General features: G+C 40.6%; 1 protein-coding gene across 1 annotated transcript in view; it reads right to left on the bottom strand.

The window, feature by feature from the left end:
• Positions 1-14084, bottom strand: part of LOC307244374 (contactin-associated protein-like 5) — a gene marked incomplete at both ends in the record, with an annotated part of 108470 nt that overhangs the window by 41593 nt on the left and 52793 nt on the right. The window contains one exon of the mRNA XM_080019523.1: positions 2635-2782. Coding sequence (XP_079875649.1) covers positions 2635-2782 — 148 coding nt within the window. The remainder of the gene's footprint in view (positions 1-2634; positions 2783-14084) is intronic.

Genomic DNA, 14084 nt, shown 5'->3' on the forward strand with positions numbered 1-14084 from the left:
ACTTGGAGGAATGGTGAACGGGGACGCAAAGCGGATCTCTTTCACTGATTGATGATCACTGATCGACTGACTGATTTTCTGCCAGTGTTGCATGTGGGCGCTCACGTAATGGATATCCCGTTCACCACACAGTGACGGGCACCAAGCAAGGGCATGTGAGGAAATATACTGAGAGAAACGGATCCCTTTTTTCTGATCTTCAAAACGAGACGTAGTATCGGTAGTATCCATACTTTTGGTATCGATCCGCTCACCCCTACAATGCAGCCCGTTCTGAACCAATATGGTACTTTTTTGTGTCAGGTTATTTGTACTTTCACTAAAATAAAAAGTCCTTTTCCAGTATTGGCGTTTTTTTTACTGAAACTCATGATTGGATAGGACTTTTGTTTCTTACTTATTTATTATCGCTACTGCTCATTTTCATAAAATTCTTCAGGCTCTTTGCAGAAGCCACTCTTTAAGGGCGTGTGTGACCTCATGTTGATTCGGTTCTCATTAAATAAATAAAAATAATATACAGCGGCTTTTGCTTGTATCCGAAGCCATATTGCCAGATGTTCTCTGTTTTGCTCTTTTGTTTTGTAAGAATCAGAGTCAGAGTCAGAATACATTACTTCAGCAGTGTAGGCGAGAGCATCTGAATGTATAATGCAATCTCCATCATGCATCAGCTGTTTTAATGCAGACTTGGGCTGAGATGAGACACACAAACTGAGTCTAATAAATAAATATAAGAGAGTATAAAAAAACCTGTATGCATGAACTATGGAAAGAGATACAGTACATACGCACTCACGCACTCAAAATGCAGACTATTCAGGCTAAGCAGAGTGTAGAGTTATATCTAGCAGAGTTATATCTACAGTAGTAGCTACTGCACAATGGAAGACTTGAAGAAATGAATGCTAATGTATACAACTTCACATTAATAACAGTAAATAGGGTGATGTTTTTTTTTGCACGGTGAATAGTTTGCTACGTGGTTGTGGAACTTTTTGCCTTGGCTAGTTATAAAATGATTTCAAATCGATGTTCCTTCTCAATGTATTATTTTATTTCATAAGTAGCCCTGCAGTGAGCGGAAAATTTGCTGCCAGGCGGTCGCTATGTATGTATGTAGTATGACTTCAGTTTTTGTAGATAGAGGTTCCTCTACTCATTGGCTTGTGATGATAGATAGATAGAACATTCTGCATATGAAACCACTTGTTAGATACGCAGAGTTCAATGTTAAGCGTTACCCTTTGATTCGGATATCTCAGCTTTTTAGGAGCAGCTTGTGAGATTCTGACTGAGGCCATGATAGCATCTGATTTCTCTTCCTGACCCACTTTCACAGATCTCCACTGCGATTGGGCCGACAAACACCACCAGCGATGTCTTAATTCGGGTGGTATAAAGCCTCATTATATCAAACTCCTTAATGTTTCATAGAACACGCTCGGATGATTCACGTGCTTGTGAATCATTGAAAGCGTTCTTTGCAAATTGCAACCAACCTGACATTATGGGCGACTTTCCTCTTCAGGATGACTAGAAAATTCCGGCAACTTTTGCCCACCAGTAAGTGGTCTTTAATCAAGCCCCTACAATAACGTCTCTCACTCTACAGTACGGCATCACTGACGTGCTAGAGACTTTCATTTTGTGTTAAATTGAAAACAAGGGGCCAAATCATGCAGCATTTATTAGTTCATCTAACATTAATACGGCGGGGAGCCGTGCTGTGGGCATTATAAAAACTGCTCGCTCAGGGATAATTAGAAGTGTCTTTCACAGGGCGGTAATTCAGCAGCTTATCCAGAGCGCTGCTCTGCTACCCTGGGAGTGGGTAAGTGTCCCGGCCACGGGACACCCACCAATTACAATTACCCTTTGTTTTATTTAGAGAGATACCAGGACTCCCCGTGTTTTGTCGTTGTCCGTCTCTATTTACCACTGACTCAGACGTACCTGTCGGCTCAACACCGGATGTTTTTCAAGCTCGATAGGCCGCCTGCCAGCTATCTGATAGCTCCCGTACAGTCGTCGTCCGACATTATTCCTTAATGGAGAGATAATAGGCCCAGATCCAGGGGCCAAACGTGCTGAATTGCCTTCCTTATAAAACATGTTGGTGACACACTGAGGATAAATGCATTACTGAAACAGTGAATGACTACACCAGTGGAAAAAAGGGGGTTCATGGGGGTTCATATTATTTTTTTAAAAAGCTACGAGAGCTAAGAGCTGTGAATACACGCATTGTATGCTGTATACAATGTACTGTACGGATGTGTAGCGTCAGCGATGTCTTATACTTTACAGTATAAGATAAAGCACTGTATGAGAAGATGACTTTTTTTAACATCCCATACCAAATTGGACTGTATCTAAGTACAATTTTCAATTATCTGTGCTCACATGAGACTTTCGACTTTTACACTACATTTCAAAGCAAACATCTATATTTCTAACCCAGTCATGTTAGGGCCCACTTTGACTAGAGTAATTCTAAGTCAAGGTATTTTTACTTTTACCGAGTAAAAAAACAGTACTTCTTTTCTTCCACCACTGGTAACCACTAATTTGTAATATCTCTGAGAATGGCTCGTAGCCATTTCAACACATCCATCCATGTGTGGAACTCACTGTAGGAGCAGCCGTACAGCTCCACCCTGAGGCCCAGCCAGCCGCTGGGGTTCCAGTCCAGAGGAACCAGACGCAGGAACCGGGTCCGGATGGAATGGGAGAACTTGTTCTGCACCACACCTTCAGAGTTCACGTTCCCAACCAGCCTCTGTGGACGGAGAGAGATGTTTTTATTTCTTATTTTCATATTCTTATTCTATTATTATTGACGTAAGCCTATTCCCTTTATCTATTCCATTTAATTTTATTTTATTTTATTTTATTTTATTTTATATATTTTTACTTTATTCTATGAGTATTCGACTTACTGTATTACGTTTTAGGAATCAGTTAGTTGGTCTAGTAGAAAGAAATTTTCCTAGGACATATTGTGTGTAATCACCGGGAGCGTTGCATTATATTTCACTGCATATATGTATGAAAGTATGTACGTGACGAATAAACCTCTTGAATCTTGAATCTATTGCCTATTGTTTTGATGTGAGCTGCTGGGCCATTTCCCCATGGGGGGTGAATAAAGTACCTCGTTATATGGAAGGACGGATGGATGGATGATAGATAAATAGATAGAAAGAGCTTTAACTCACATTGAACTTTTAAAAAAAGGCACTGTTTAAATAAAATAAAGTTCCTCCAAAGTAGTGACTCTGAGAGACTTTGTCCAAACCATGTGCCAGATCAATTGTCCCATAAATACTGTATATTGCTGCTGTAATTCAAAGCCTTTTTTATCCCCTTTTGAGTCATTTGCATTTTAAATATTTTACAGCATATATTCACATTCATTTTCCATGAAATTGTCCACTGTCCTGCTGTTCATCGACTTACACACAAAGGGGAATCAATCGGCTGAGCCCACACGTAAGACTAATAAATCGATAATAACATATGCTCATCCATTTCTCAGCTTCTAGAGTTTGGGAAGCTAGCAGGGATTCTGGGAGAAAAAGAGTTGTCTCCTCACAACTTCAACCAAGAAACACAAGTGTTTCAAGAAAAGTCAAAAACTCCCCACTGTCCTCCCGACTTTGAACAAAGAGAGGGATAGAGAGAAAGAAAGATAGGTAAAACAAACAGATTCAAAAGATCATTATAACAGAAAACGAGGGAGATAGATGAAGACAGAAGGGGATAGAGGGAAAGAGAGAAAATGAGGTTAAGGTGTGAAAAGGACAAGCGACAGATAGAGAAAGACGTATTGGTCGGTTGGTCGGTAAATAGATATGGATGGACGGTGAAGTCTATTTTACGAGCTTTGGTCAAACTTCTCCCCCTCTCCCTCCCTCCATCTCCTTCTTTATCTATCCCTCTCTGTCCATCCTCCTCCCTCTCTCTCTCTCGTAGTCCATAACTCAGTAACTTTTGGTTTCCATATTGTACATCTGTACATTTTCACTCATTCTATGTGCCGGCCTTCCAGTACTTTTCCACTTGACCCGGTGTGCTGCCCTTCCAGTACTTTTCCACTTGACCCGGTGTGCTGCCCTTCCAGTACTTTTCCACTGGGGGTGGGGAGGATAAGATGAGACAGAACCCTGCCTCATCGCTCATACCTTGGTATCAGACCAGAGTACACCATTGTTGTACCTGTTGTAATTAAACTACGCAAGTACGGTGCGAACTTACGTACGACTTTATTTGTTCTTTCCTCAGTCATCCTCCAGCTCGACGATTCTCCCGAAGCAGAAGATTAGCCAGCCCCACCGACGACTGGTTCACCAAGATAGCAGAACCTCTATCCGCCCCCTCTCATCGAAGAAGAAGATGCAGAAGCCACCGTAGGTCAGGGCGCTAGCATCGCCTGGCCCAAGTGTCCACCCTCGATGAGACCACCTCAGGAACTGAACCAGACAGCGAACCCGAACCATCATCAGCCAAAGCTAAGTAGTTTTGCACCCACACTCTGCATTAGGATGTCGGCGCCACACGGCAAGGCACCCCTTCAGGAGGATTGGCGGACCACGAGGCACCTCGTTGTTCCTAGCGATGTTAATCAAAATGAAATTCAGCAAATGGGGAGTAAAAGGCTGGGCACGTCCTCTTAGTGGTCCTCGTTGTGCTTATGTTGGCTGGGTATTGTGTGGCTCCGATCATCCGTGCTGTGATTTTGAAGGCTGTAGGGATGCAGCAAATGGCTATGATGGCAGAAACTGATCCCCTGCTTTTGTCTCCACTCCCAGGAAATGAAGACCCTTTGTGGCACAACATCAAGGCAACAGTAAACACGTCTAATTACATGGCATTTAAAGTCGCTGTTTTCCAAATAACTAAATGTAACTGAGAAGAATGTGACAAATCAATTAACAAAGCAATCAAACCATTCGAAGGGGATGAGACTCTCTTCTCTTCAAGGACGTTCCTCCAGTTTAGAATTCACACAAAAGGAAATATAAAAAATTAATTAATAAATAAAATAAAAATAATAATAATACAAAATTATATAAAATAATGATAATAATAATAATAATAATAATAATAATAATAAAAATATTTAATATAGCTGCAGGCGGAAATACAGGGTCCAGTTTAGTCATGTTAGGTAGGTATTATAGTTTTTGAAGGTTCAGTGGGTACCAGAGTTTGTCATTGCTATAAGTCACTGTGATGCCGGTCGCCTCCCACGTCGATGGGACTTGGTCAGGTTGCATTGAGAAAAACCTGTCGTGATTGAGGGTCGCATGGACACTGTTTTATCTTTTTTTTTTACGTAAATGTAATGTTTTGGAAATAAATTGGGTATAAATAATGACATGTTTACTTTAAATGAAGTATCTTATATTTCATCGTATTATCTTTTATTTTGTTTTCTCACGAGTATTTCTCATGCTCATGTGTTCGACCAATTACGATGGACTTATATCTGGACTAATCACTGTGCACTGAGGTCACTGAATGTTCCTCTTATGTTGTTTACTTTAGAGGTCCCTCAAGAACGGTGTTTTAATAATTACCATCGTTCCTAGATCATGCAGTGCAGCCACAAAAGAATGAGATGGTTCCTCCGAAGGTTCTTAGAACTTCCTACGGTGCGTAAAACGCCTTCCGTGATCAATTATAGTTTTCAGGGTTTTGTGAAACGCAGCACGAGTTACAGTTTTCCGAGTTTCCATTAAACGCACTATCGACTCAAGTTGTCTGCCTACTTGTAGCAAATGCTGTGCAGTCCACAAGGCGCAAGTGGCTGGATGTGAATGACTTCTGAGAGACGAAGCCTGGACTTATATAACTTTGGATAATGATGTTACGAAGCACCCCGCTCCTGAAGTTAATCAAATTACATCAACATTCTTCTATTTCCGAATTCCAAATTTTCCAGTTCCTGTGGAATGTAGCATCAATTCTTGCTGTCGCTTATTTTTACACCTTTCGTTCTAGTTGCAAGTTTCCGAGTTTCCATTGAATGCTGCATCGGCTGACATAATGGTGCATTTCAGAATTACAGTTTTGGAGTCCTGGTGACACACAGAATTACTACTAACTTGAGTTACAATTTTCCGATACCAGTATTGCGATTGCGATTTAGTAGTGTATGCAAAACATTTTCAAGGTCCTGATCTTCTGTATTATTCACAAAACACAAGCAATGAATCTTTCTATAGCATATAGACCACCACAACATTGGATACAGTCAACATAGAAACTTCTCTTTCCTGTAGGCCAGGCCTACGTGAAAAGAAATATGCATTGTTTCAGATTAAATTAATTATTTTTTATACAACTGTTGTGCGCCCTCCTCCACCTATATCCTCTTTGTGTGTGCAAGTGAATGAGCTTTGTCCCTGCGCTGCTATGTGCTCTCTATTTGTTCGTCCCTGCAGGTGCAAGGACAGCCTTGTGCTAATTTAATTTAAAAAAAAGTAAAATAAAAAAAAGAAAGAACCCAAACAGACACAGTTTTCTGGTAGAGGCTCCGTCCATGTTCCACAGCTGTTCGGGCTCTGCCAGTGGCACATGGCACGCACAGCGCACTCTGGCCAGGGACAGAGCACCGGGTCTCACTGTGGGGGGCAGCGCGGAGGTTCGGTTAAAACAAATTCTTAATTAGGCGGGTTTTTTTCTTTAAAATTTTTCGGGCCACTTCCTGAAACCCCATAACAAAGGATAAACAGCGGAGGAGCTAAATAAAAGGACCAAATCGTGTCATCGTGGGGGAGAAAGGAGCTGTCCAGCGCCCTCGTCGAGGTGGAGGTGGAGGACCCAGCCCGCAAGTTGGTCAAAGTTTTCAAAATTGAAATAGATATTTTAAAATATTTAAACTTATGTCATTTTTTAGAATGTATATTCAAATGTGATCTTTGGCCAATGTTGACAGCACTTAATTGTGTAATATTATTATTATTTTTTGTTTTTACATTTTAATTGCAGCCTTTGTGATTTGAAAATTCAGTTCTATCGCACTGCGATGTCGGTTTGAATTCGATTAATTTATCAGCCCTACTAAACGGTGCCTGAACCGATACTTAATATAAAAAAAACACAAGGCATCAGTCCACAACATTTAAGATGGTGATGACAATATGACTTGCGATAAATAAACAAATATTGAAGTGTGAATTTCCAATAGATACAGACATAGACCGCAAACATTGAATAGCCTATGCACACTGAATTCAGAAATTAAATAAATTATTTCGAACATGCTTTTATTGAAAAAAATGCACATGAATACCCACCTAATTTAACAGAACATTAATTTAAATAAGACATTATAACTATAGTAAATTAAAGTTTTATTTTCCCTTTAAAATAGTTTCCTCTAAACTCAAAACTCCACAAAAACATTTCTTGAAATAAAAACAATATGTAGGGAGAACACCTTTAATGACTAAATAATGCATTGTGGGTAATGTAGGAATCCTCTCTCATAGAAGCCGTTTCTCAATACCAAGTCCGCGAAGTCCGGACTTGTGGACTTGGTAGTTCAGACTTGGCAAATTCGACTCGGGAGTACAGACTCCCAGGTACGGGAGGACGCAGGACGGTCATTCTGCGAAAAGCACTCTGGGATACTTGGCTGTCCCAAGTCCACACAAGTCACCACCGATGCATCCTCCATAAAATGGGTGGAGCAAGTCCACATCCAGGCATTTGGACTGGACTTGGCTTGATGCGGACTTTGAATTGGAACAGTACTTGGCCTGCGACTGATGACGTTTCACAAGTCCACAAGAACACAAGTACAGACAAGAACGCAGATTGAGAAAGGGCCAGAGATTGCCAATACGCTTGTTGCACGTTATGACTTTATCCTAAAAATGAGAAGGTGGCTGTCCTGTCCTGACCTGTAGTCCACAGAGTCCTGCCTCACGGTGTCTCTGTAGGAGCAAGTCACTCCGTGTGGACGTTTACCAACAACACGTTCCATTCAAATGAATTAAACACTGCATGTGCCTCCAAGACATTTAATCAAATTTTTCAACCTTTGGGACTAAAATAAAACGGACAGGATTCAGAGCTGTTGCTCTGGAGCCGCAAGGGAACTCCGTGTGTGAGGACACAAACACGGAATATGTTTTGACTGACTTGGGGGTGAGTAAAAGAATGTCAACATTGAAATTCCTCCAGCTTACTACTATGCATGGCGCAATTAAATAAAAAGATTTTTCTGATTTATCGTGTTTCAGTTTTTTGGGATCGTTATCAGGCATTCATACATGTTTCCGGACGATGAAAATATGATATCTGGTACTCGATATTTCAGCTCAGGCATTTAAAGTGGCACCGAAATGAGTCACCAAAATCTGCGTTTAGATTCGGTGCTGTATCTATCTCTGTAACTGTTAACGTTTCACACCTTAACTTAGTTGTTAACGTTGCATCTGTGTTTCCCTCTACCCCCCTCTCTCTCACTCATGCTCCCCCTGGAACGACCGCTGTGGAGAAAAGGAGGAGGCGAATTAAAACGAGTCCAAAGTGTAAGTGACACGCGGTCGGGAATGAACGGAATATTGAAATACAAATATAAGGCGAATATCAAATAAAATAAAAACGCTCCCGTGGCGCTCGCACTGGGGCTCGCTGGCGCCACACGGGCATTCCTGCCGAGAAAAACAGCCAGAGAGGAAATAACAGAGAGAGAGAGAGAGAGAGGGTGGAGTCAGCCTTGGTAAGATATATGTAGTGTAATGCCTTTTTCCAGCCACCGATACATTATGTGCACCCTGAACAGAAAAGTGGAGAGGGAGGCTCCAATTTTAATGCCGGCTCGTCTTCTTAACAAAAAAATCCATCCTCGGGTCTCAATTACGTAGGAAAAGAAAATAAATACCTACTTTTAATGTGTTTCATTTTTTTGGAACTCCCCCTTCCTCCCCTTGCTCCAATGAGGATAAAAAAAAAATAATTCTTTAGGGTCAAATTTGAGAACATTTTAAAACTGTTTAATCGCTATTAATCACACAACTATAATGCGATTAATTATTTTCATCTTTTCACAGAACCCCCTCTCCCCGCTCACAAGCCCACACACACACACACACGCAGCACGCACACACGCACACACAACCACACACACACACACACACACACACACACACTCTTTATTGTTTAACATTATCACATCGCATTTTGTTTACTGGGCTACAGTGAATAACAGTGGTTAGTAGTTCAATCTCAATCCAATACATAGATACAGAGCTGCACCACGCAGGCGCACATGCACACACATTATTTTATTGTTGTCCCTCGGGCTTTTATTGCATCATTTCCTGATGACATTGAATTAATTTTGTGTCTCGCTTTTATTAATCAGTCTATTACATACTCCATGAGGAGTCCTGGCCACCCGCTAATGTTTTGAAAAATGTAGTTATATAGAATGGCTAATTATTCGCAATGTCTCAATATCCATCTGTTTTTCTCGGCGAGGGCTATTCATTTCCAGCCTGAACATTTTCAATAAAATAATTATAAATATTAAGTTATTAAATATAATGAATACCTTATATAATGAATACCTTATAAAACATAGGATATAATTAAATATAAATATAATTTCAATTAATTCTGACAAACTAAATAGGGCTGTCAAAGTTGACGCGTTAACACAGTACATCTTCAACACCGTCAATATTTTTGTCGCCACTAACACCCTTTCCTCGTTTGGCCCTTTAAACCGTCCCCAGTTCTAAATTCAAACACCTGTTTTCACTGTTCTACATTAGCTTTCGGTGTTTGATGGATGGAGGAAGCAGCGGAGCAACCTGCTGCTAACTCACTCTCAATACGTTTATAAAGCATCTACTGTCGTGCTCCCTTTGAGAAATGTCTCCTGATTTTACCAATATGTCCGCGAATGAGAATAAAAATAAATGTCTTTCTTCATGGTCAAATTTGAGTAAACTTAAAAACTGACAATAATGGTGATTAATCACACAACAATCATTTTAATTTAGAGATTAATTGCGATTAATGCCTTTAATCGTCAGCCTTAAACCCTTATATATCTAATAAACACTGGCCGTTGTTCGCCGAGAGCCTTGGAGACTTTTGCCAAACAATATTCGTTTTTTCCATGACCTCGATTGACAGTCTCTTTCCAACCCTCCCCAAAGACTCCCAGCTCCCCGCTGTGCAACCCCTTTGTCGTAATTAGGAAGTCAGGAAAATGTCAGGCAAAACATCCTCACAATTACCGCGGTGAGGACCGGGGAGGTAGTCTCTCGAATTACAACCTGGGGGGTTAGTCATCGTCCACATAAACAGCCCTCCTATGTCCCACGGTGATTTCATTATTCTTTCCATTCTGGGATCTCTTCCCCCCTGCTCCCCACCCCCCGCGCAGTTCATTAAGGCTCTTCTCCACTCAGACCCGTATTGCATCAGCCAGGCGCGCCTCATGTTCCATTACCTTACCTGAGACGGTGGGGTGGGGTGGGGTGCGGGGGGTGGGGTGGCGGGGGGGGGGGGGGGGGGGGATTGATGCTAAAACTCTGACCCGGAAATCAAAACGAGTGCTCAGAGTTCCATGTGTTTTTTCAGCCTCCGGTAAATCCAAATATACTCAATATCCAAAGATAGATAGACAGATAGATAGATAGATAGATAGATAGATAGATAGATAGATAGATAGATAGATAGATAGATAGATAGATAGATAGATAGATAGATAGATAGATAGATAGATAGATAGATAGATGGATAGATAGATAGATAGATAGATAGATAGATAGATAGATAGACGGATAGATAGATAGAAAGATAGATAGATAGATAGATAGATAGATAGATAGATAGATAGATGGATAGATAGATAGATAGATATATAGATAGATAGATATATAGATAGATAGATAGATAGATAGATAGATAGATAGATAGATAGATAGATAGATAGATAGATAGATAGATAGATAGCCATCCCTGATGGCTTAAACTCCCCCCAGATCAAGAAGTGTGTCGCCTGGTTGCCATGGTTACCGTTCTGAGGCTATGGCGTTCTAAAAGCTATCCCCCCGGGAGAAAAAGAGAGCGAAGGAAAGATGAAGCGCTTCTTTATTCCCAATGCCTCTGTTTTCCTTTCTTTTTCCGCTACAGTAGCATTTAGGCAAACAAGACCAGGGAGGAGAAGATCTATTATTTACTGTGTTCAATGAGGGGGAAAACAAGAGAATAGCACCTGGGATAGAAACTTTGAAGGCAGTGGAGAGTCAAGGGGTGAGGCACTATGATTTATAAGTTGTATTGTACATGTTGGATCATGACCAAAAATGAACAACAAAAGAACAAACACATAAGATAAATACACATTGAATTATCATTTCATTAATTGTCTGCAAATGGGGTGAGAAAACTTCACTTGATAAGATTTCTTAATTCTAAAATGAAGAGATAAAAATGAAATATTTTTATTACAGTTTATTAAATTATTTATTTAAAAAGAATTTAATCATTTATTAAATTGAATTAATAATAAATGATCTATTTGTAATAAAAAATTGTCAGTCAAAACACTGCAAAACATGCATTCTTAAGGACTTGAAAATCAAAAGTCTGCTACTGTCTTTCGAGAAAAAGGGTTCATGAAATGAAATCCCGAGATCTAGCTATTTTATACAGCTGTAGACCTATTAATGTATCTAATATATGTAATATATGTTGACAATATGTTATTATAGTCAACTATTATTTTAACATGTAAAATCCTATATGATATACAGGTACTCCTCACTTAACGACCGAGTTCCGTTCATAGGACCAGGTCGTTAAGTGAATTGGTCGACTGGTCCTAAGTCTGAACGGTCGTTAAACGGGTACGTTGATAAGTGAGGAGTACCTGTACGGTAAATATATATATATATATATATATATATATATATATATATATATATATACAGTGGGGCAAAAAAGTATTTAGTCAGCCACCAATTGTGCAAGTTCTCCCACTTAAAAAGATGAGAGAGGCCTGTAATTTTCATCATAGGTTCACTTCGACTATGAGAGACAGAACGGGGGGAAAGAATCCAGGAATCACATTGTAGGATTTTTAATGAATTAATTGGTAAATTCCTCGGTTAAATAAGTATTTGGTCACCTACAAACAAGCAAGATTTCTGGCTTTCACACCTGTAACTTTTTCTTCAAGAGGCTCCTCTGTCCTCCACTCGTTACCTGTATTAATGGCACCTGTTTGAACTCGTTATCAGTATAAAAGACACCTGTCCACAACCTCAAACAGTCACACTCCAAACTCCACTATGGCCAAGACCAAAGAGCTGTCAAAGGACACCAGAAACAACATTGTAGACCTGCACCAGGCTGGGAAGACTGAATCTGCAATAGGTCAGCAGCTTGTTGTGAAGAAATCAACTGTGGGAGCAATTATTAGAAAATGGAAGACATACAAGACCACTGAAATTCTCCCTCGATCTGGGGCTCCACGCAAGATCTCACCCCGTGGGGTCAAAATGATCACAAGAACGGTGAGCAAACATCCCGGAACCACACGGGGGGACCTAGTGAATGACCTGCAGAGAGCTGGGACCAAAGTAACAAAGGCTACCACCAGTAACACACTACGCCGCCAGGGACTCAAATCCTGCAGTGCCAGACGTGTCCCCCTGCTTAAGCCAGTACATGTCCAGGCCCGTCTGAAGTTTGCTAGAGAGCATTTGGATGATCCAGAAGAGGATTGGGAGAATGTCATATGGTCAGATGAAACCAAAATAGAACTTTTTGGTAAAAACTCAACTTGTCGTGTTTGGAGGAGAAAGAAACCTGAGTTGCATACAAAGAACACCATACCTACTGTGATGGGGATGGAAATGTCATGCTTTGGGGCTGTTTTTCTGCAAAGGGACCAGGACGACTGATCCGTGTAAAGGAAAGAATGAATGGGGCCATGTATCGTGAGATTTTGAGTGAAAACCTCCTTCCATCAGCAAGGGCATTGAAGATGAAACGTGGCTGGGTCTTTCAGCATGACAATGATCCCAAACACACCGCCCGGGCAACGAAGGAGTGGCTTCGTAAGAAGCATTTCAAGGTCCTGGAGTGGCCTAGCCAGTCTCCAGATCTCAACCCCATAGAAAATCTTTGGAGGGAGTTGAAAGTCCGTGTTGCCCAGCGACAGCCCCAAAACATCACTGCTCTAGAGGAGATCTGCATGGAGGAATGGGCCAAAATACCAGCAACAGTGTGTGAAAACCTTGTGAAGACTTACAGAAAACATTTGACCTCTGTCATTGCAAATAAACGGTATATAACAAAGTATTGAGATTTTGTTTTTGTTATTGACCAAATACTTATTTTCCACCATAATTTGCAAATAAATTCTTTAAAAATCAGACAATGTGATTTTCTGGATTTTTTTTTCTCATTTTGTCTCTCATAGTTGAGGTTTACCTATGATGAAAATAACAGGCCTCTCTCATCTTTTTAAGTGGGATAACTTGCACAATTGGTGGCTGACTTAATACTTTTTTGACCCACTGTATATATCTAGGGTCTTGTGGGGTGAGAGAAAGAAATGGGCCCATTTTCTCCCAGGAAGCCAGAACCATGCATATAGGCCTTTGAGTTTTTGAGTTATTACTGCATCATTTTGAGATGTCATTTTAGGCGAACCAAAATAAAGAAAAGCAAAAGAGGCAGAGGGTACAAGCGGTTAATTGTTTGTCGAGACACTCATTTATCAATGTGTAACAAAACCCCACCAGCGGGATATATAGCGGTAATGGTTTTACGCTGAGCGTGCGACGGGGTTTTAAAATTAAAAAAAAGATTTCCGCTGAAGTGTATTTCGTCATCGTCTTATTCAAAGCAGCTTGTGAGAGTGAGACGCAGAGAAGCGGTTGTCAGCCCCACAGACGGCTCAATATGTTCATCAAGGAAAAAGGGGCCGTCGATATGCGCAGCGGAGAAATCGATTTGGTCAAAAGAAGATCAACGACCAATTAAAAATTCAACACCCTCCGGTTTAATTTATTTATTTATCGGTTTATTTATCGTCA

This window comes from Zeus faber (genome assembly GCF_960531495.2).
Source record: "Zeus faber genome assembly, chromosome: 18".
Taxonomy (NCBI): Eukaryota; Metazoa; Chordata; class Actinopteri; order Zeiformes; family Zeidae; genus Zeus; species Zeus faber.